The 24,518-nt window shown below is 44.0% G+C and overlaps 1 protein-coding gene across 1 annotated transcript in view; it reads left to right on the forward strand.

Moving 5' to 3' along the window:
• PEX14 (peroxisomal biogenesis factor 14) overlaps positions 1-23,778 on the forward strand; it is a 132,854-nt gene extending 109,076 nt beyond the window's left edge. Inside the window, exons 5-9 of the mRNA XM_044282068.1 lie at positions 6,283-6,368; positions 8,333-8,435; positions 11,852-11,949; positions 14,448-14,539; positions 20,278-23,778. Of these exons, the coding sequence (XP_044138003.1) occupies positions 6,283-6,368; positions 8,333-8,435; positions 11,852-11,949; positions 14,448-14,539; positions 20,278-20,707 (809 nt within the window). The 3' untranslated portion in view covers positions 20,708-23,778. The remainder of the gene's footprint in view (positions 1-6,282; positions 6,369-8,332; positions 8,436-11,851; positions 11,950-14,447; positions 14,540-20,277) is intronic.
• Positions 23,779-24,518: the final 740 nt, after the last annotated feature.

A 24,518-nucleotide genomic window follows, 5' to 3' on the forward strand; every position in this document is an offset into this window, starting at 1 on the left:
CGACCTCGCCCAATCCTCAGGCGTCTATCAGAAATATTGCAAAATTCGTTTCAGTTTTTATTTTAAATATTTTTCCTATTTTATACAGTTTTTCTGCATTTAAAACGGAAATCTGATATAAATTGTTTCTGCCTCTTTATTTTTTTTTCTTTTCCCCCTGACGTTTCAGCGTTCTGCCGTCCACATTAAAAGCTACAGTTAACCTTTAGGTTGCTGGGTGCAGTGCCGCTGTACCGAGGGCGCAGGATTTCTCCCCAGTACGACACAAATGGAGTTAAAAAATGTTGATTAATCCCGAGAAACAGGACTGATAATAATGCTGATAAATGACACTGAAATTACTTTTTGCCTGTAATTTATTACATAAAATATCTTGTGTTTGACATGCGATTAGTTGCCGGGTGCATCAGTCAGACTGATGTGGATCTAAGGAGGAAAGTCTTAGCTGTCACTCCGAGCCGGGAGAAGCTTAAACTGTGAGGAGAAAAAATCACATTAATTTCCTCACAGATTCGCTTAATTGCCAAGCAGTGAGAGAAAAAAAACCTCACAAGGTATTTTTCCCCCCTATCCATTTCCCTTACACAAAGCTTGCAATTTCTGCAGTCCTATGCAAATAATAGATTAAAATGCATGCTCAGCTGTACAGCCAAGGCTTTATTGGTCCATTTTGTAAAAAAAAAAAAAAAAAAAAAAAAAGAGCAACTTTACTAATAGTTTACATAAAAAAATTGACCGCCGTTTTGTGTATACAGCTCCAATACGGACTTAATGACATGTCTCCTGGTGTACGATGCCGTAGAATTATTAAAAGGCAGCAACCGTGGCGCATGTTTAGGAGGTCTGTGCACCAGGTGTAATCTCCATGTTGTTAATGAGTGGGCCACCTTACTTCAGGCCACGTTTTGTAATTGTACAAGGAGTGGGAGAGAGTAACGCCTGACTGCGGGACCAGACTACAGAGGGGTTTGTTTGTAGTCTGTAACCATGGATATACATAGCTCTGCATAGAAGTTGTAGACATAAAATGATAGATTTGTAATTAAAGGGTTATTCCCATCTTAGACATTGGGTGCATATGGCTAGAATGTTGCCTCAATGTCTGATAGGTGTGAATCCCACCTCTGGAACCTGCATCTATACTTAGAACGGAGCCCGCAAAGCGCTCGAGGGCGCACCGCGCATGCACAGCTGCCCTCCCTTCATTCCTATAGGAGTGCTGAAAATAGCCGACTATTTCCGTCAGCCCCATAGAAGTGCATAGAGCGGTGGCCGCGCTTGCGCAGTGGTGTTCTCATTATTTTCAATGCGAATGCGCCACTTGGCTATCTTCGGCGCTCCCGTAGAAATGAATGAAGGGCGGGTGCTCCCTCTGCCACTTTGCGTGCTTTAAGTATAGGTGCAGGTCCCTGAAGTGGGTATAGTCCTTCAAAACAAAACTTTGGGGTCATTTATCAAACGGGAATACACCTAAATTTGGCATATTTCTGGTGCCGAATGCAGCTCTAAGGGCCTTTGTGCCACAGTCTGTGACTTCTCCCCGCTCACCCCAGGTCTAAAAAGGGGGCGTGGCATAATTCCGGCAGATCCACCGCCAGGTGTAGGGGTTATTAAGACCCGCATCTAAAATGCCAGTCTTAATAAACGTAGCCCTTTGCTTTTGCAAATATTTTTTTTAATTTTATTTAAATTTAGGAGCAATTAAAAGGCTTGTATGCAACAAACTGTCCTAGAGAGACATTGCCGAACCTGCGGAGGGAAGCATACTTACCTGCTCCTCTCCACTGAATTCCTGCCTTTTCAATCCCCCACCACTGCTGCCATGCTGCAGCCCCCGCTGGTAAATGTCCTGTTTGACGGTGTTCACTTGGCCGCTGCAGCCAAAAACTGTCCACAGCAGATAACCTGTCTCCATGCATCACATGACCGAGTGATGTGAGGCGTAGGGGACACATCACCTCTGCGACCAGTCATTGGCTGCAGCAACCACCTGACCCCCCGTTTTTAACAGGAAGTTTATCTGTGGGGACTGAGGGAGCCAGATCCGTCCCCCATTGACTTTCAATGTAAGTCAAGACGGATCCGTTTTGACTTAGACTTTGACTTTTGAATGAATAATGCAGACGGATCCGTTATGAACAGATACAAGCGTTCGCATTATCGGTGCGGATCCGTTTGTGCAGATACAAGACGGATCCACACCAAACGCGAGTGTGAAAGTAGCCTAACAAGGAATCTGTACTGAAATAGACATGAAACCTATCTACAAAGTTACTCAACTTTTATTCCATTTTAAACTGTTCCATGTTGCTAACAATCAACCTTTAAAGGGTATTTTCCCCCATAATAAAGCATATCTCCCATCACCACAGTCTGAGTCCGGTGCTCGGACATCTCCCTGGCGGTCCCATTCCGTATGAATGGAGTGCGGGGCCCATGTTCATCCTCTGCGGCTTTCACACGGGGGGACCCTCACCGATCTCTGACTTATCGCCTGTCTTGGGGATACGGGATAAGTTTTGATTATGGAGAATAGCCATTGTTTTACTGCTTGCTGTGTGCAGGGATACAGTGTGTCCTCCTCCCCTTCTGCAGTCACAACTTTACATGACACCTCTTCATTTCTCCTAAATTCCTATGACTCTTATCGAGTCTTATATATGTGACTGGTGTTACAGGTCTCCGGTCCTTTTCATCTGAATTCCTCTCGTATTCAGCAAGACTGAATGTGTCACATTTAATACTAAAGAAAACTGCTACTAAGACAGGTTAAATAAATAGTTTTTGACATTTTTCCATGTACCAACACCCTTGGGTGTGCCACACAGATTACCTAGCAAGAAAAACTGGTGTTTTGCATCCTTTACTGTTTTAGGGCTGTCCCCTAGATTTTCATCTGATGCAGCTAATATTGTGTGTGTGTGTATGTGTGTGTGTATATATATATATATATATATATATATATGTGTATATATAATCCAAAGTGACTGCTAACGAGAATTGGGTGCGGGGTGGTATCCTCATCTCCTCTGTGTGTGGCACAGGTATTGGGCATTGTATTCTCAGTCCGCTCCTGCCATGATATTCAGCACTCATGTAACCTTCGGGCTTCCTTCTTTGTATGGTCATATCCAGCATGTACATTCCAAGTGTATGAATGAGTCTAGTTTGTCCCTGTCAGTATGCTAAGGAGAGAATGGAGAGACTGATTAATCAGCATTATACTTACATAGAAAGATAGATTGCCTCGGCTGCTGGACGGTCACAGGAGAATAGAGAATGTCACCTGAAAAAATGTTCTTTCAGCTTTTTAATGGACTAATCCTTATAAGTGTCCGGTTCTAAGCGCTGCTCAAGGAAGGTACGATGAAGACGCTACACCGGATATGCTTACAAGCTGTAGGTCCTGTGAAGCTGGCCATACACTGGAGACAACGATCGGCCGCTGTCCATGGGTTTGTTCGTATCGACATTCCCACCAGCAACATGCCAGACTAAAAGAACGGACTTCTTCGTCCAAATAATCGGTCGCATTTGGCCAATTAACATGTAGAAGTGGTTGAAATTTTCCATCGTGGCCGATTACATTTTCAGCACACAATAGTCTCCCGACGGCCACTGGAAACCATCATTTGTGCTAGGTTTACTAAAGATAGTCGACCGAAATCGGCTATTCTGGCCAGATTTATCTCTGGTATGGCCAGCAAAAGACCACCATGTCTATGACTGGGGTGGAAATTCCTTTAAAACCTTAGTGACCACGAGCATTTTTTAAAAATTGAATTCCAAGAGTTATAACTTTTTAGTTTGTTGATCAATGCACTTGTATGAGGTCTTATTTTTTGCAGGACAAGTTATAGTTTTTAATGCACCATTTTGGGTGCATGTAATGATTGATTAAAGCTAAAAGCCCCTTTACATCAGTAAAAAGGCGTATTAGTGGTCACTAAGGGGTTAAGCCGCTTGCTGTAGACCTAAGGATTTCAGGATGTACAGGCTGGTGGTGGCAGCGTACCAATAGCCGGCAACCGGCCGTTACATGAACGCCTATTGATACAGCTGATCTCTGAGGTCCCAGCAGCAGGATCTACCCATAACTTTTTTCTGATTTTCTAAAAAAGTGTTTGTTTCTGTTCATCAACCAATTTGTATCAAGATATCTGCTACTTTCACACTTGCGGCAGAGAGATCCAGCAAGCAGTTCCTGTCGCCGGAACTGCCTGCCGGATCCAGCAAAACGTATGCCAACTGATAGCATTTGTAAGACTGATCAGGATCAGTCAAAAAATTGCATTGAAATGCCGGATCCGTCTTTCCGGTGTCATCCAGCAAAATGGATCCGGCATTTATTTTTTTCACCTTTCCGGCATTGCGTTATTTTGAATGCTGTATCCGGCACTAATACATTCCTATGGGTAAAAATTTTCCGGTATAGAGCCCCTGTGACGGAATTTTATGCCGGAAAATAAAAAACCGCTTGTGTGAAAGTAGCCTAATTTGAGGAAACAGGAACATATTTTTTTTTTTTATATCCAGCGGCTAAAAACCTGTCATGTTCATGTAATGACACCGGTGCATGGCTTGTTACACTAGACCAGTGATGGCGAACCTATGGCACGGGTGCCAGAGGCGGCACTCAGAGCCCTCTCTGTGGGCGCACACACCCTGGAAAAAGTCTATGGTGTACTAATATGCCTTAGACTTTTCCTTCCATTTAGCAGCGCAGGGTGCACTATGAACGGCACAGTCAGCGCACTGAATGTAGGCAGGATATTGTAAATAAACGATAAAGTACATGGAAGATATTCTATATTGGACTGTAGTATTCAGGGTAAATAGCAGTGTTGGCACTTTGCGATAAATAAGTGGGTTTATGTTGCAGTTTGGGCACTCGGTCTGTAAAAGGTTCGCCATCACTGCACTAGACCGCTCTGGCTGTAATCAAGAATGTTTCCACTCACTGACTGCAAGCAGAATTATTTAAAATGGGTAGGACTTCAACTCCAAAGTGTATTAAAAGTTGGGAGACTTCATCATTTGAAACCAGACCCCTTTGAATTTAGTGGCGTTGGAGTGTGCACACAGCAATACTATTCATTGCCTCTGTAAAATAAAAGTTGTCTTTCTGCCCCCTCCCTCTCCATTCCTGCCCCCCTTCTGATGTTCGTTTTTCTTCTTTAATTTTGCCACGAGACAGACTTGTGTCACTTAATGTAAAACGAGTGAGATGGCATTTCAGCTCTGAGGCTTTATAGACTTGCTGAACTTTTGTGAAAGATCATCCCAGTCCCGTTTCATTAATAATGAAAAGGAGGGGGCAATAAAACCGCTCAATTCCAGGATGCACCATAGACTTTGAGCGAGGGGTTAGCCTCGACTGCTCATATTAATGCCGCCCCTTAACCCCTCTGCTAGCTGTGGGTCCTATAGCTTCGCCTTTTAATGATTGCTCCCTATATCCCCCAACACCTCCCTCCACATCTGCAGGTATCACCAAGTATTAGGGAGCAGTGAAATAAATCTACTCTTTCTTCCAGTCCTGGCAGTGGAAGATTAAAGGGTCAATGAGTTTTGGGGAAAATTTTGATATGTCATGAGACATATGAAAAGTTTTGATCGGTGGTGGGCTGAGTACTGTGACCCCTGCCGATCACTAGAATAAGGAAAGAGAAGCCCTCGCAAAGTGCACTCTCTTTCCTTGCTGCAGATAATGGGCTCCGTGGATAATCTACGGCAAGTAGAGAAAGCACTATATGCCCGCCCTTCTCTCTCCTCGTTCTAGTGATCGTAGGGGTCTCAGCATTCAGATCCCCACTGATCTAAACTTTTGATATTGCTCTATTACTTAGCAAAAGTTTTACCCAAACTTAGTGGCGCTTTAAGAATATATTTATAAAAGAATAACACCGTAAATATGAGTAGGGGTGTTCCATCGGTCACATTTCTCCCCTAATTGTCAATCCGGCCCAGCTGCTAGGGACTCCGTAGTTGGGATAGTAAGCGTGCTCAGTACCTCTCATAAATTGAGTAGTGCCACAGAATGCATGCATGGTTCCTACTCCATACAATTTCTCCCCGCTGTGGTTATGGGGGTCCCGCATTCCGTGGAGGTCCCATTTTGTCAGACTGCAATACACTTTTAACATGTTTAATCCCATGATGTTGGGCTGCTTGACTACCGTATGAAATCTAGGACAGCGGAGTGACGACCAGTAATACTGCTATAATGTAACCAGTGTATGTGAAACATGAAGTTAACCGATCTGTCCATTCTCCCCACAGAACCCCCTCCCTCTCGCTGGAGGGAATATGGCGCCCTCGCTGTTATTCTGGCTGGCATCGCCTTCGGTTTCCACCAACTTTATAAAGTAAGACCTTTTATTGGGATAATACGTATTTATCAGGGCTGAATTTGTTATGCAGTGGGTTTCTGTGAGCACAGCGCAGTACTATGCAAAACCAGCCAACTGACAAACTCAGTACTGCTGCACCACATCACACTTTTGTGTCCAGCTCTGGAGAGGCCGGCTCGGGCGGCCATTGTGCTGCTCCTCAGGTTGCGCTCTCTTGTTCTATTTTTTGTGTGTTTCATCTGTAGTTATTCGGGTTCTGTTCCAGCTTGCATTCTTTTACACTGGTTATTTTATGCTGCCTTTTTTCCAAATGTCGTTACACCCAAAATAATCTGATTAATCACCTGAGTAATGTCTTGTTTTTCCTGTAATCATTCTTTCTGTTGTGCAGAACCTCAGACTTCTGACGTTTTCTCACAAAGGGCGATTAATAAGGAGGATTCCTTAATCGTGTTGTCCGAGTTATGTGAAAATCTCCCCGGTGTCCCTGAATGTGATAAAATAATATGACCGTTTCAGTCCTGACCCGTGCAGCCAATCGGTGGCCTCAGTGATCCTGTGGGTTATACTGCTGAGGCCAGTGACTGGATGCAGCGGTGTACAGCCACGTCACTGCTGCAGTTTGTACGATGTATTCGATCTTTTATTATTTTATAACATTTAGGCTACTTTCACACTTGCGCTTGATCGGATCCGTTCTGAACGGATCCGATCATATTAATGCAGACGGAGGCTCCGTTCAGTACGGATCCGTCTGCATTAATAACTTAGAAATATTTCTAATTGCGCAAGATGCCTGAGCGGATCCGTTCAGACTTTCAATGTAAAGTCAATGGGGGACGGATCCGCTTGAAGATTGAGCCATTAGGTGTCATCTTCAAGCGGATCCGTTCCCATTGACTTATATTGTAAGTCTGAACGGATCCGCTCGCCTCCGCAAGGCCAGGCGGACAGCTGAATGCTGCAAGCAGGAGGCGAGCGGAGCGGAGGCTGAACGCCGCCAGACTGATCCGCCCGCCGATCAGCTGTTTGTAGAGAAGGTCCGCACTCCTACGAGGGCTGTCTGGTTATGGCATTCCCGAAAAAAAATAAATAAAGTTTTTTGTTCAAATGAGGGCTTCAGTGCCCTGAGTGGTGTGGTCTAGCCCCTCGGTGCTCCTTGGCTGTCTCTTTGGTTTTCGAGGAGATTATATTGATGAGCGGTGCTCAGGATAGGTAATCAGTGTCTGATCGGTGGGGACCGGACTCCTGGCTGTTTGAAAGTAGCTGCAGCGCTCCAGTGAGCCCTGCGGCCTCCGCATAGCATACTGAGCACAGCGCCGTTCATTGTATAGTGGTTGTGCTTGGTATTGCAGCTCAGGTCCGTCCACTTGACTGACTCTGAGCTGCGCCTAGGCCGCGTGACCGATGAATGTGACAACACTGGCCTAAGATGAGGCCGCGGTGCTTACCAGAGTGCCGAGGCCTCTTCATACAGCTGATCGGCGGGGGTGCCGGGAGTCGGACCCCGACTGATCGATATTGATGACCTATCCTGAGGAGAGAGCATCTGTATTTTAGTCTCGTAATGGGGAAAGCTGTTTTTCTGGTAATTGATTTAGTTGATCTTTTCCACAGAATGGCGGCCACCTTCAAATGTAGATGCCATGTTTAAGGTTGATTTCCTCCAGGAAACGCTGGTTTCCACATTGCAGCGACCGATACGTTCCCAAAAACTTCTCTGTTTTCCGAGAAGAGAGACAATAATTTAAATAATCTTTTCACGCCAAACTGTTACGTATATTGTATAGTGCCTAGTGCGGGGCCCGTGGGGCGTGACACAGGGATCCAGAGAACACCAAGGAGATGATCCCTGTGTCAGGCCACGCCCCCTCAAGCCCTGCACTCTGTGTTAGTCTTGTGTGCAGTGTCCCTTTAACTTTCACCTATCTACAATGGCCTCGGTGGTGTAAGCTGATGTTTCTCTCCTCACCTGGCAGAGGTACCTGCTTCCGCTAATCACCAGCAGCAAGGAGAGCCGCAAGCAGCTGCAGCGCATCGAGTCCAGCGTGTCGGAGATGAGTGGCAGCGTCATACAGACAGGTAACGATTAACGACTCCATCCCATCCCGCTCCCCCCCGCCTCCACCCCGTAGTCATAACTTCATTTATCTGCTCACAAAATCTGTTCACATTTGCAAATGAAGACGCCGTCATTTCGGTTTAATTTGAAATTGCTTGTTTACTGTCGCTGCGGCCTCAATTAATTATGTTTTTACGGAAAGGATCCCAACCTCAGAATATTAATAAGGGGCTGGAGTGACAGCCCTTTAGTGGAGAGGGAGGTTGAGTCTCCCCAGCATGACAGCCGCAGGGCCTGCGTGTTGTGCACATGTGTCGGGTACCATGTGCAGACTGATGTATGCGGCCTATATGCAGAGGTGCGGGATCTGTATTGGGAAAGCTGTGTGGCAGCCCTATAGTGGTTGTAATGGGGGCTGTATTGTTTGAGACCTAGATTTTCCAGGAACAAATGTAGCTAAAAAACTACAAGTCCAATTTGTAACAATTTACAACTCAAGGAATTTACTCTGATAAGCTTAGCTTGTCTACATCTGGCGAACTCAGCACTGCTACATCCAACAAATCACTAATATCCCTGGCCCAAACTGCTCATCTGCATCTCACAAACTTAGCTCTGCTCAATCTGGCAAGCCTGGCGCTACCAAATCCAAGAAATCACTAACCTCTCTAGTCACGCCAGCTCTGCTGCATCTCACAAACTCTGCACTACTACATCTGGCATGGTTGGCACTGCCACATCTAAGAGATCTCTGGTCACGCCAGCTCTGCTGCATCTGCACTACTACACTTGTATCACAGACTGAGCTGAACCAGTGGGTGGCCATAATCTGGGCCCCTAGGACATAAGGGGAGAAGTTATATAGAGGCATAGACTGGCAGGCTATCTTTATTAACCTTTTACTGACCGGGTGAGTCAGACTAGACCTAGAGCACCTATCCCATCCTAATTAACAGGTGAGCCAGTCTTTTAACCCCTTAAGGACCCGCTTTTCTGAGCGGCGTGCGACACAATGGAGCTCCAAGAAAAATGTGTACATTTTGTTCCGAACAGTCACGTAGTTCCACCCAACTTTTTTCTTAAATTAGCTATTTTTGTTGAAAAAAAAAATCCACCTTTTCAGGTTTTTGGCATCGTCTCATTCAGGTGGCCAAACCCTAGAGCGTCGGCTCCCATCCCAGCCCTGACAGGGCTTAAGGTGTCATTTCAGTGAATGGGGATGGTGTGGACTGTGTGGGAGGGTTTTCCCCCCGGGATCCTTCCTTTGTAAATCTATGAGAGTAAACTGTGATTTCTACATAGAGCGATTCACACTGATCCTGGCCCTGTCCTCCCCCCCCAGCGGCCGCTGTCAGAGAGATGACAGCTCAGGATAGATGGATAAAGCAGACAGTGCCGGAGATACAGAGAGATAGAGCCTGTGATAAATGGCTGTCTGTGATAAGGGACACACACAGCTATACTTTCCAATCCAGTCAGCCCTCCGCCACAGTGATACATTGCAAATCCCACAGATGAGATGGGAGGGGAGAGATTAGATGGGGAAGAGCATAAATCCCGGGCAGAGGAGGCGCACACGGCTGGGGCTCAGTGTAGACCGAGCGCTGAGCACATGATTAGGCCTTTGCTCAACTGGTTGATTTCCGAGTGTCATTCATCACATTAGCGAGCAGCTTGTAAAGACACAGGGTGTGCGCCCTGACAGGAGTTTATTTCCCCCTTTCTTCTGAAATCCATCACGCCGTAAGCGCGGTTATAGATGGATCCTGTAATAACATTCCAATCGCGTGAATGGCGGTTAAAGCGACAAGGAAAATTGTCACATCGGGATTAGAAGGGCAGATACAGCCACATACGTGCATATTATTTACTGGTCGTTGCACCAACTTATTCTGCAGCGCTGTACAAAGATCTAATCAGTCCTTTAACCACGATCTAAGGTCTCGTTCACGTCTTCTTGTCCAAAAAATCGGTCTGTGTTTCATCTGTGAAGTTGTCCGTGTGCTAGTTTTTTGCCCTCTGTGTATCCTCTATATTCCATGGACACTGCTCAGCTGAAAATGAATTTCCAGAGCTTCTGCTATCAGTGGTCAGTGAAAAACGGACCAGACACGGACATCATCTGTGTTTTTTCACGGACCCCTAGACTATAATGGGAGTGTTTGGTCCGCATCACAGACCATAGTAGTGCATGTCACTCTCTCATGGTCAGTACAAAATACTGATGTGTGAACAGACCCATTCAATTTTTAAGGATACGTGTGCACTCTGGAATTGTGGACAGCAGATTACGGTGAAAAATGGACATGTGAACAAGGCTTAAAGGGATTCTGTCACCTCTTTTTACCCTATAGAGATGCGGACATGCACAGCTAGATCGCCGCTAGCATGTCCGCAATATACCTGTCCCATATCTCTGAGTGGCTTTATTGAGTGTAAAAAATGATTTTATATATATATGTAAATCAGCCTGGTAAGATGCCCAAGGGGCTGTACTAACCGTTCTGGAGCCCAGCCATGCCCCCTGTGAAGGAGTCCAGCACCGCCTGTATCCATGAATCTTCTCCTTGCTCACAAAGTCAGATCACTGTAATCCCGCGATGCGCAGTGCCGGCATAGTGTTCCTTCGCTGTGCTGGCATCCGCCTCAGAGAAGGAACTGCGCATGCGCGAGCTCGCGGCAATCTGACTTCGTGAGCAAGGAGGAGATTCGTGGATACAGGCGGTGCTGGGCTCCTTCACAGCGGCCGTGGCTGGGCTCCAGAACGGTTAGTACAGCACCTCGGGCTCCTTACCAGGCTGATATATATATATATATATATATATATATATATATAATTTATTTTTTTTACACTCAATAAAGCCACTCGGAGATATGGGACAGGTATATTGCGGACATGCTAGCGACGATCTAGCCATGCATGTCTGCATCTCTCTAGGGTAAAAAGAGCTGACAGAATGCCTTTAATCTCCCAAAATTCTTAGTTTCCGAGTGGAAGAAAGCTAGACTCCATGAGGATCTTGCCTCTTTTTGATTTTGAACCCAGGACCCTAGTGCCATAACACAGCGCTGCTAACTGCTGCGCCACCATGCTACCCCCTATTTTGGCAGAAATATGATAAAAATGGCTTTAGCTGCTCTGCAGTGAACACTGGGCAAAAAACAATTTCAATTAGATGCCCTGCAGTGAACAGAGGATCACTATGGAGAGACTGTGGGAGAGTGACTGAGCATGTGCGACTGGCAACACTCAGGTTCAGTGCATGGACGTGCACATTGCTATACATTTTGAACACCAGGTGGCACCATACTATGTAAGTAAATCTCCTAAATTGTTCTTTTTCACAGCAGGTAAATGAAAATATGCTTCATGTTTTATGTTCTGTATAATGGATATGACATGGACTTCTGAATCATCCCTTGTTCATTGTTTTAGTGACCCAGCTACAGACCACTTTGGCCGCTGTGCAGGAACTGCTCTTACAACATCAACAGAAGATCCAGGAACTGACCCAGGAGCTGGCCGCCTCTAAGGTGACACCTGACTCCTCTCTTTTTTGCAGATCTCCTGCCCTGCTGTCCACTTTGAGGGAACCAATTTCTGGTCTGCCTGAGGACCTCTCGCCACTGCTGACATGTCTGTTTAATAACTAGTTGCATTCTCCATAGAGGAACAGTTCTGGAGCATCTCTTCTCAGAACTCTGTGTTAGGGCTCATGCACACGACCGTATGTATTTTGTGGTCTGACATCCGTGTGCATTCCTTATTTTGTGGAACAGCTAGCCCTTCATAGAACAATACTATCCTTGTCTGTTATGTGGACAATAATAGGACATGTTCTATTTTATTGCGGAACGGACATACGGAACCGGAATGCAAACGGAGTAACTTCCGTAGTTTTTTTTTTTTTTTGGGCGGACCCATTAAAGTGAATGGTTCCGCATAAGGTCCGCAAAAAAAAAAAACTGGAACGGACACGGAAAGAAAATACGTTCGTGTGCATTAACCCGGCTTATGCAGTTTTTTTGTTATTCCTCTTGGAAATGTATAATTGAATTGACAAATGCATATAACCATTTCATTTGGCAAAGAGTTGTGTCCCTGCATGTTAGAGCACTGATTGGAAAGTCTAAGTGTGTGCATTAACACCCCCCAACAGCTAACATCCAGTTCTCGATTTACTCATACATTTTTAGGAGGGATAACAGAGGAATAGCATAATGCATAGTTCGCCATCCCACACACACACACACACACACACACACACACCCTTCCAAGAGCCATAATTATTTACATATGTACATATAGCCGTATGAGGGCTTGTTTTTTGCAGGATAGGTTGTATATTTTTTGATGGCACAGTTTAATTTACTATAGCTTGTATTGGAAAAAAAGAAAAAAAAATCTTTGTGGGTAGAAAATAGAAAAAATGCCAATTCCCCGAAGTTTTTTGTGTTTTCTTTTTACGCCATTCACTGTGCACTAAGGCCCCTTGCAAACGAGCGTTCCTCCCGCAGCACCCGGCCTGACCTCCCAGCACTGACGAGATTCACACAGCATTATATTGATTTATGATGCTATGTAACCCTTACAGTTCTGGAATGTATTGAATAACACTGACATAATGCTGCCAGTGTTATCCAATACATTCCAGAACTGTAAGGGTTACATAGCGCTGGGAGGTCAGGCCGGGTGCTGCGGGAGAAACGCTCTTCTGCAAGGGGCCTAAAAGAGGGATATGATTACCTAATCTGAGGGTCAGCATGATTAACCAGTTTATCTTATTTTTATTATGTTTTACTACTTTTAGAAAAAATTAAAACCTTTGAAAACATTTTCTTTCTTTGCATCACCATATTCTGACACTAAATTTCTGTCTACAAGGCTACCAAAAAAGAGCAAATCAGCAGTTTTACCTGTTATGGCACTCGCTGTACAGGAACATATTTTCAGTTAGTCAATAGTCCAGACATTTCATTTTTATTTTTCTATATATTTTTTTTTACAGTAATGTTTAAGTCCCCTTAGTGGACCTGAATCTGTGTTCTCGCTTTTCCTATAGACTGCAATAGAATACTATTGTAGTCTATGGGATTTAGACAGGCTTCCTGTCAGGCCCTGCGTCGGGTATAGCTTTTCAGGCAGCTCGCTATAACAGCACTGAGAGCCCGCTCCTTACCCCTACACTGCACCAGCATTTACGTTGTGGTGCGTGTAAGAGTAAAATGTGTCATGTATTCAACATCTCTTAGATTGTGACCTCCTATGGGTGGATTGTCTCCTGGTTTGTCTTTGGACCAAATGAAAAAGTGCCATCTCACCCCAGCCCTTGAAATGTATAGAAATCCTAAGTGGAGATGTTTCATTGCACATTTTGGCTTTCACACACGTTCCTGCCCAAGTGTTTACGTGTAGCGATATGGCAGCAAAATTAAAAAAGAAAGGGGTGACGGAATGGAAACAAGAATGTGTTTTCAAAAATTTGTATGTGTAATTAAATGACAGAAGATATAGGCTCAAAACCTCCAAAATGGCTGACTGTGGTTACAACTTCCTCTTCCATCTAGGTTTTATTTTGTCCTTTTTTTTTCTGACTTTTTTTTTTTTTTCTGTTAACTTTACATTCATAATAAATTATTTTCATGGTGTACATGTAAATATCATATAAATAGTGTGGAGTCTGTAGTCCTAATGCAGTCAGGTCAGAGGTGCTTCATCCCAGCAGTTGCTAATATAGCCAGGTCTTCTACTCCCAGATTTCAGTTATTTATGGCTATCAAAACACGGAATGCCTAGTAACATTTACTGTTTTCTCCCGTCCCTTTATAGCCTTAGCCTTATGCACCGGGAGTTAATGGACCCTCAGCTGTCAGGGAAAGCAATCAGCCAGGCGGCACCTTGGTGTCTTAATTTCTTCTTTCCAGATCTCAGACGTCCCTGAGCCCTGGTGCACCTAATGTCTTCGTATTATACTATTTTCCAATTGTTGGGTTGTTTGTTTTATAGCATTGCTTCTGTCTTTTCCTTCTAGGCATCCAACTCCACTAACTCTATTCTGGAATCTCAAAGCATCCAGGAACTTAAGTCTGAAATTTACTCGCTGAAGGGGTTGCTTCTAAACAGGTACCCAGGGCCATGTATCCTTTAGGGGCAATATAGGGCTTGTTAAACAGCAGTATGTGCTCTGTATCTTACAAGCATTTGTCTGATGGATAGGGCCTTAATTAGAGTATTCAGGAGCCCTGTACAAGGCGTGAGCTTAGATTACATGGGATGCAGTAATTAATGGCAGTATAGGCATCAAACACAAGAGCTGGGCTGCCGATGTATGTATAAGATTTATAGGATTATGGATAAAGTTTAGACTTTTATTTTTCACTGGATGTTGGAGCTTGCCTTCCTCCTGGAGTGGAATGTTGCCATATAGCAGATCACATCCTATATTAGCCAGATCATTCTGTCACATTTGTATGTATTGTGTCAACATGGCTGGCTCTTGATAGTCTACTTATACATTGCTTTAATTCCTCATTGTATCACAGTCTAGTTCAGGGGTCAGCAACCTCTGGCACTCCAGCTGTTGCAAAACTACAACTCCCAGCATTGCTCCATTCACTTCTATGGGAGAACAAGTGTTCATGCTGGGAGTCGTAGTTTCACCACAGCTGGAGTGCCGAAAGGTTGCTGATCCCTGGTCTAGGTAATGTCATTCAGACCTCCTCACCACCGCCACCACAACTGTAGCGGACTCATATGGTGCCAGTGTAGGCAACTTAGGCTACTTTCACACTAGCGTTCGGGTTTCCGTTCGTGAGCTCCGTTTGAAGGAGCTCACGAGCGGACCCGAACGCAGCCGTCCAGCCCTGATGCAGTCTGAATGGAGGCGGATCCGCTCAGACTGCATCAGTCTGGCGGCGTTCAGCCTCCGCTCCGCTCGCCTCCGCACGGACAGGCGGACAGCTGAACGCTGCTTGCAGCGTTCGGGGGTCCGCCTGGCCGTTCGGAGGCGTGCGGATCCGTGCGGATCCGTCCAGACTTTCAATGTAAGTCAATGGGGACGGATCCGTTTGAAGATGCCACAATGTGGCTCAATCTTCAAGCGGATCCGTCCCCCATTGACTTTACATTGAAAGTCTGAACGGATCCGCGCAGGCTACTTTCGCACTTGCGCACTTGCGAATTTTTTTAAAGTTATTAATGCAGACGGATCCGTACTGAACGGAGCCTCCGTCTGCATTAATATGAGCGGATCCGTTCAGAACGGATCCGCCCGAACGCTAGTGTGAAAGTAGCCTTAGTTGCGTGTGACACACATTGTCCTGCAGTCCTTATCAGGGCCAGTTTTAGACAAAATGTGGCACTGGGCAAAATCAAAATAGGGGGCCCACATCTTGTAATAATGTGCCAAAAACACAGTCAGATGTCAAAGACCCTGTTTGAGGAGACGGCACATGCTGTTCACTGCTGCAGACAGCAGGCAGAGAGAAGGGAGACGGCACGTGCGCACAGCTTCTCCTCAAACAGCTGATCGCCGGGAGTCCCGGGTGTCAGACCCCCACCGATCTAATGTTGATTACCTATCCTAAGGATAGGTCATCAATATGAAAAAAGCCGGAGAACCTCTTGAAGCTGCTACCCCCAATACTGCGCCTGTTTTGCTCACCCCATGTCCACAAACACTATACTATACACCCAGACTGCCCTCATTAGTAATGGTGCCCCCAATAGTAATAGTAATCCCCAAGATAGCCCCCATTAGTAGCAATGCCCTCCATATTGCATCAAATAATAATAATGACCCTACAGTACTCTAGTAGTAATAATATAACCATAATGTTCCTGGTGGCTCTAATGTCCCCCTGTACAGTAGTGTCCCCCACTAGTTCCAATATATAATGCTCCTTCCCCCCCATACTGCAAGTGTGTGTGTATATATACACTACAGACCAAAAGTTTGGACACACCTTCTCATTCAAGGAGTTTTCTTTATTTTCATGACTATGAAAATTGTAGATTCACACTGAAGGCATCAAAACTATGAATTAACACATGTGGAATTATATACATAACAAAAAAGTGTGAAACAACTGAAAATATGTCATATTCTAGGTTCTTCAAAGTAGCCACCTTTTGCTTTGATTACTGCTTTGCACACTCTTGGCATTCTCTTGATGAGCTTCAAGAGGTAGTCACCTGAAATGGTTTTCACTTCACAGGTGTGCCCTGTCAGGTTTAATAAGTGGGATTTCTTGCCTTATAAATGGGGTTGGGACCATCAGTTGCGTTGTGGAGAAGTCAGGTGAATACACAGCTGATAGTCCTACTGAATAGACTGTTAGAATTTGTATTATGGCAAGAAAAAAGCAGCTAAGTAAAGAAAAACGAGTGGCCATCATTACTTTAAGAAATGAAGGTCAGTCAGTCCGAAAAATTGGGAAAACTTTGAAAGTGTCCCCAGGTTCAGTCACAAAAACCATCAAGAGCTACAAAGAAACTGGCTCACATGCGGACCGCCCCAGGAAAGGAAGACCAAGGGTCACCTCTGCTGCGGAGGATAAGTTCATCCGAGTCACCAGCCTCAGAAATCGCAGGTTAACAGCAGCTCAGATTAGAGACCAGGTCAATGCCACACAGAGTTCTAGCAGCAGACACATCTCTAGAACAACTGTTAAGAGGAGACTGTGTGAATCAGGCCTTCATGGTAGAATATCTGCTAGGAAACCACTGCTAAGGACAGGCAACAAGCAGAAGAGACTTGTTTGGGCTAAAGAACACAAGGAATGGACATTAGACCAGTGGAAATCTGTGCTTTGGTCTGATGAGTCCAAATTTGAGATCTTCGGTTCCAACCACCGTGTCTTTGTGCGACGCAGAAAAGGTGAACGGATGGACTCTACATGCCTGGTTCCCACCTGTGAAGCATGGAGGAGGAGGTGTGATGGTGTGGGGGTGCTTTGCTGGTGACACTGTTGGGGATCTATTCAAAATTGAAGGCATACTGAACCAGCATGGCTACCACAGCATCTTGCAGCGGCATGCTATTCCATCCAGTTTGCGTTTAGTTGGACCATCATTTATTTTTCAACAGGACAATGACCCCAAACACACCTCCAGGCTGTGTAAGGGCTATTTGACCATGAAGGAGAGTGATGGGGTGCTGCGCCAGATGACCTGGCCTCCAGTCACCGGACCTGAACCCAATCGAGATGGTTTGGGGTGAGCTGGACCGCAGAGTGAAGGCAAAAGGGCCAACAAGTGCTAAGCATCTCTGGGAACTCCTTCAAGACTGTTGGAAGACCATTTCAGGTGACTACCTCTTGAAGCTCATCAAGAGAATGCCAAGAGTGTGCAAAGCAGTAATCAAAGCAAAAGGTGGCTACTTTGAAGAACCTAGAATATGACATATTTTCAGTTGTTTCACACTTTTTTGTTATGTATATAATTCAATATGTGTTAATTCATAGTTTTGATGCCTTCAGTGTGAATCTACAATTTTCCTAGTCATGAAAATAAAGAAAACTCTTTGAATGAGAAGGTGTGTCCAAACTTTTGGTCTGTACTGTGTGTAGAGATATATATATATATATATATATATATATATTCCCCTGTAGCGCCAGTATATAATGCTCCTCCATTCCTCCTCAGTAGTGCCAACTATATATATATATATATATATATATATATAATGATCTCCCCCCCTTCCCTTCCCTGGTGCCCCCAGAAGTGTGTACATTTAGTATAAAAAAAAAAAAAAAAAAACTGCCACCCTCCCATCCCCCCGCAGCTGTCTGTGATGCAGACCACAGTTTTATCTGTGGCTTGTGTTGCTGTGTCCCTATGCATACGGTCCCAATGACATCACCACTCCTGCTCCAGAGCAGGAGGTTGCAGTGATGTCATTGCGGCTTCTTGCTCTGTTCTTATGCCTCACAGCCTTGAGGCCTAGGCTACTTTTACACTAGCATTTTTTATGGATCCGGCAGGATTCAGCAAGAACGCTGCTGTTATTGAAAATACAACCGTCTGCATCCGTTATGAACGGATCTGGTTGTATTATCTGTAACATTGCCAAGACAGATCCGCCATGAACTACATTGAAAGTCAATGGAGAACGGATCCGTCCTCATTGACTTGCATTGTGGGTCATGACGGATCTGTTTTGCTCCTCATCCCATTTTGGAGCATTCTGTTCGGTTCAGTTGCATTTTGTCCCCATTGACAATGAATGGGGACAAAACTGAAGCTTTTTTCCCGGTATTGGGACCCTATGACAGATCTCAATACCGGAAAATGGTAGCGCTAGTGTGTGAAAGTGGCCCTAGCGACCTGAGGCTTGTTAAGTTGGATGGTCATGAGTGCACCTTCCCCCGTTATGGGTAGCGAAGTAGCACCCTAGGTGGATGACTACCCTCCCCTATCCATAGTCCCGGCCCTAATTCAGAGCACATTATTGCAGGAGGTATAACAGGAGAGGAATATAACTCCCAGCATGTCTAATCCATTATTATTTAATATCGGAGCTACATTACAGGGGGACGTATAAGAGGATGGGACTACACCTCCCAGCATGTCTAAGCTTTCATTATGTAATATCAGAGTACATTACAACAGGAGGTATAAAAGAAAACTACAACTCCCAGCATGTCCAAGCAGCTATAATGTAATATCAGAGTACATTATAACAGGAGGCATACAACTCCCAGCATACCCAGGGTGTTATATACTAATGGTCTGGAAATGCTGAGAGTTGTAGTCCTCTCCTCTTATACCCCCTCTTGTAATGTACTGTGATATTACATAACAAGCTGGACATGCTGGGAGTTGTAGTCCTCTCCTCATACCTCTCCATATAATGTACTCTGATATTACATAACAGGAGGTATATTGACATGCACGGCTGGTCGTCTTCTTAATTACATTACTGCACTGCTGAGCTCCGCCTCCTGTTTTGTTCACATGATGGTGAGGTCATCGCAGGTCCTTCATCTCCTCTTCTCTGCTGAGGCTCCGCCTCCTGCATCGGACATTATTGCAGGTCCTGTCAGCACTGTGGTAATGAGTTCTCTTATATGTGAGGGAGACCTTATACTGCATTGTAAAGTGCAGCTGTTCAGCTGTCTGCCCGTTTGCTTCCTCGGACATTCAGCTGAACAGCAGTACTGATGCGGGGGGGCACTTAGACAAAGGAGGCCCTGGGCATTTTCCAAGTTTTCCCCTCCCTAACGCTGGCCCTGGTCCTTATGTTATCACCCTCCTATCTCTTCCTGGACGTGCCTCTCCATTATATTGAGTGCTGTATTTCTGAACCTTAAAAAAACCCACAAGTGACTTTAGGTGTTAATAATCTTATATGCGTGCCGCTCAGCTATTTCTGGCACTTCCATAGAAATGAATGGAGGGCGGCCGGCTGCGCATGCGGGCTCTAGAGATGGGTAGGATCTGCATCGGTCAGGTATTGGTGGCATATCCTAGCGATAAGCTACCCATGTGTGGGATGGGCCAACGCCTTTAAGTATTCCCATTGCACCTTCATTCAGGCTGCAGTAGTGGGATCTCATCCAGAAAATCTAGAGCGTTAACTTAAAGCTCCTGGTCCACAATGCTCAGTTTATGTGCCATTTATAACACTGGTGTCACTGGTTTTATGTTAAAAATATTTAAGAATGTTTCGTGATTTTTATTTTTTTTTAAATGAATTTTCCATGAATTTTAACAAAAAGATCCTAAAATATTTTTGATTTCCCTCTCTCCACTGAGCTTCCTAAAAGTCTGACACTTTCTTTTCTGAATAGATCACTTTTTTTCTCGTTATCATACATTCATTACATGAGACTCAGTGTGTTTGTTCTTTGCATTACTAGGCGGCAGTTCCCTCCATCTCCATCTGCACCTAAAATTCCAGCTTGGCAAATCCAAGTGAAACCTCCCTCTTTACCCAATCAGGCAACATTAAACCACAACAGCAGCAGTGACATATCTCCAGTCAGTAATGAGTCTGGTTCTTCTTCTCCAGCGAAGGAGAATCACAGCCCTGAGGGCTTGAAGGTTAACTCCCACCACTTGCCCACCACTCGAGAAGATGATCCTGAGATTGATGTGCAGAGCCAGGTGCGCATGGAAGTTCAGGGTGAAGAGGAAGGAGAGGAAGATGAAGAGGAGGATATTGGACAAGCTGATGAAGAAGATTGCATTGGGGTCCAGACTGAAGACCGACGAGGCGGAGATGGACAGATCAATGAGCAGGTGGAAAAGTTGCGTCGACCTGAAGGAGCCAGTAATGAGATGGACTGATTAAATGATTAAGGTTCCGAGTATTTCTCCTAGCTGTTCCCCTCCCAACTTTGGGGGTTAGCCCCCTACACCTGTCACCAGGATGCTGTGTGATCTTCTGTGGTACATTTCTAAATATGAAGAAGGATCTTGCAGACCATTTATTTTTTATTTTTTTTGTGCCCTGCAGTGTCTATGTCAATCCAGCTATCCTCTAATTGTGTCTGCGCTGTATGTGTAAATACATAGCCCAAGTTCTGTTCACTTTCACAACCCTCAACATCCAGGGCACTTGTCAGCAATCAGCTGGCACGCAAGGAAATGTGACAATGGACTGCCGGATGTAACTTATATCCTCAGTTTATGAGAAATACATCCCCTCTTCCAAAAATAGAGATGAAACAAAGAAATGCTCTTTGAATTAAAGTCCAATCACCTCTTGATTTGCACACAACTTGTTTAGCACTGTTCGGCACACTATAGGCGTGCGTGCATGCATGCGTGTGACACTGACTCCAGACAGACACTTCTTGTGTGAGTGCTACACGTGTTAGCGTTTCCAGTCTCATTGGTACACGGAGACATACAGAAAACATACTTTACCGTTTAATGTCATATTATTACGAGTTTTATATCTTCTCACTCTGACCATGGCTGTAATCTTCAGTCATTCTGTTACCTTAATCATTCACGTCTTACTGTCTTATTCGCACGTTATTGCTCAGTATTGGTTGTAAATCAGTTCTACAACCAGGCTGGAGGCATGCCAGGCACCTCACTCTTCACTGCCAGACATTCAGAGTCTTTAAATACTTGTAGGTAGATATTCCCCTGTATTGCAGCAGAACAGTCATTGGAAGTACCGATAACTCTTCCAACCTTACATATTTCATTTCCACTTATTTCCCCATCTTCTCCAGTGATTCCAGCTCTCCTCATACTTTTCCTTATTCAATTTAGAAGTTTTATCCTATTTCGCCCTCACAGATAACATATTTTCTTTAACTGGTAATCGTTCCTGCAGATTCCTTTAGTCATGCATTTAAACCAACCTCAGTTTCACAAATTGACTTCACTCTTTCTCCTTTTGTTATTTTATATTCTGCCATCTGCTGTGTGTAATCATTGCTCCACTTTTACTTTTCTTTTCCTCTCATACTTTTGTTTTCCCTTCTACTCATCTTATCCTTCCCTTTTAACTTTTTTCCCTGTACCTTCTTATCTTCCCTCCCTTCTAAACCATATTTCTCCTTAGCTTTTCATACATTTTTCTCTTATACATATTCCTACCTTCTCATCCATTCTTCTACGTATCTCCTCACTTGTTTTTTTTTTTTCTTTTCTAACCCTTTTAACTGTTTTTCTCCTTACATTCTCATCTATACTTCTCCTTACATTTCCATCTGTTCTTATATCCTCACTTGTTCTTCTCCTTACCTTCTCATTCATTCCTCTCCTTAAAGGGGTTTTCTGGGATTTTAATATTGATGACCTAAGCTCAGGATAGGTCATCAATATCAGATAGGTGGGTGGACACCTGGCGAACCCACCAATCAGCAGTTTGACGAGAAGGCTGCAGTCCATGCAAGCGCAGCCTTCCCTTCCTTCATTGTTTACCTGCTCGCCATTGAAATCGCAGCGGTGAGCATGTGTAAGTACAACAAGCAGTCCCATTCACTTCTGCGGGATGGCTCCTTCCTATACAAGTTTATATATCGAAGAACTGTCCCATAGAAGTGAATGGGACGGTTTGTAATTACACCTGCTCACCGCAGCGATGTCGATGGCGAGCAGGTAAACAATGAAGTGGAAGCAGCGCCCACACTGAGCGCAGCTTTCTCTTCAAACACCTGAGGATAGGTCATCAATATAAAAATCCCGTAAAACCCCTTTAAGTTCTCATTCATTGTTCTCCTTACCTTGTTATTCATTCCTTTCCTTACCTTCATTACATTATTCTTTTTACCTCCTAATGCATTTTTCTTCTCCATTCTTTTTTTTTTTAAACCCATTATTGATACTGTCTCACCAGTTAATCTTCTTATTGTCTTCTCCTTATTTTACTGGGTTGTCTTACCATCTTCTCCATCTCCTCGCCTTCTTCTGCATTCTTTTAGTTCTTGGCCAATTCTTCTTACCCATTCTCTTGAACACGCCCATTTTTTTTTCTTGTCCTCCCATTTATTCCTTATACCTCCCATGTCCTTAAATTTTCCTCTCCTTATAATTAATTATTTTCTCTACCATCCATCTTTAATACCTAGGGGGGAATTTATCACCCCCTGCACTCCAGAATTCTGGCTTCAAAAAGTTGCAAAATAGGGGCTTTGTGACTTTTTTGGGTTCCTTGCACAAAAAAAAAAAAATCTACTTTTTACATTCTTACACCACTTGTTCCAGTTTTGAAAAGTGTGCGGTTAGCTATGTTAATGAGTTTCACTCAAAATTTATCACTGATACTTTTTAAAAACGTTGCTAACTCATTCCAGTACTCGGGTGGCATAAGAAAATTGGTGTAACATTTCTAGAAAAAATTTGTAGGTTTAAAGATGCACCGAATTTAACGAGCAATGTGCGACATTTGATAAATTTGGTGCAAAGTACAACACAGACTACTGCAAAACTGACTTCAAATATTCCCGTCATGATAAATCCCCCAGAGCCTTTTTCTTGGTTCCTGTTCTATATCACCTGCTCATAAATAACAGGAAAAAAGTGTTTTCAATAATATCACTTGAGCTCAAGTCATTGCATCACTTAATAAAAAAAATCACTGTTTCAAAACAATGGTCATAATGACATATAGAACATATATATCTGCTTCAATTTCTGTGGACAGATTATTTTGCCTCCCCTATTTGTGCTTTGCTGGATGCTCCCTGGAAAATGACAGATCAGACCATATGGGGTTTAGCTGCTCAACCTTTTATGTTTGGCACAGAAAAACAAAAATCCTTACTCATCGCATGAAAGCAACGCCGCACATGTTTAATTTCATCAGCCAACCGTGCTCATTAGTGTGCTAATGTATAGATTTCCAGTAAAAATTATAATTGTACATAATTGTAATAAAGATGAGTTAGACTATTTAATCAGGGCCTTCCAGTGTTTTATTCTTTGGGTGTAATTTATACATTGGGGTTGTCTTCAGGATAATTTTTTCTGTTGGTAGAGGTAATAATAGGTTCTGTACTCAAGATTCAGCCCACCCTTCCTCCACCATCAACAAGGGATCATCTGAAGATGGAGAAGGGTTTGTGACTCACAGCAGGGAACAATACACTGCACAGGTATGTGACTAAAATACACTGCCCAGGATAGTCATCTCCATAGAGGAAAGCTGCACCCTGGAATAGTTTTACTGCTTACATCTACATAATGTGTTGACTCCCTTTACATACCTTGTACTGATCTTGAGTTGGATCATGTTGTCTACTCCACCTCCAAAGAGAATCCGAATTTAGCTTACTTTCTACATTCAGAGGACATTGCCTTGTGGGCACTCCTATGATTACATAAAATGTATCTCAGCATTATTATACCAAAATATGAACATTTAATGAATGAAGTTGCAATATATTTTGTTACTTCATTGATATGTTCCCATTTCTCACAGGTCAGCTTCTTTTTGTTAAAAATAGAGGGGGCACTAGGGAAGCTTTTCCCTACAAGAAGGCCCATCCGTGAGTTAGAGCTTGGAGGCAGCTTCTGCTTTGGTGTCTGATAAAAAATAAAAAAAAATAAAAAAACTGTGCCTGCACTGTATCGTGTGCTGATTGGGGCAAACCAGGAAGTCATAAGATTTTCTTTTTTCCAAAAATAGTACTTTTTC

The sequence above is a fragment of the Bufo gargarizans genome, chromosome 2, assembly GCF_014858855.1.
Source record: "Bufo gargarizans isolate SCDJY-AF-19 chromosome 2, ASM1485885v1, whole genome shotgun sequence".
Lineage (NCBI taxonomy): Eukaryota > Metazoa > Chordata > Amphibia > Anura > Bufonidae > Bufo > Bufo gargarizans.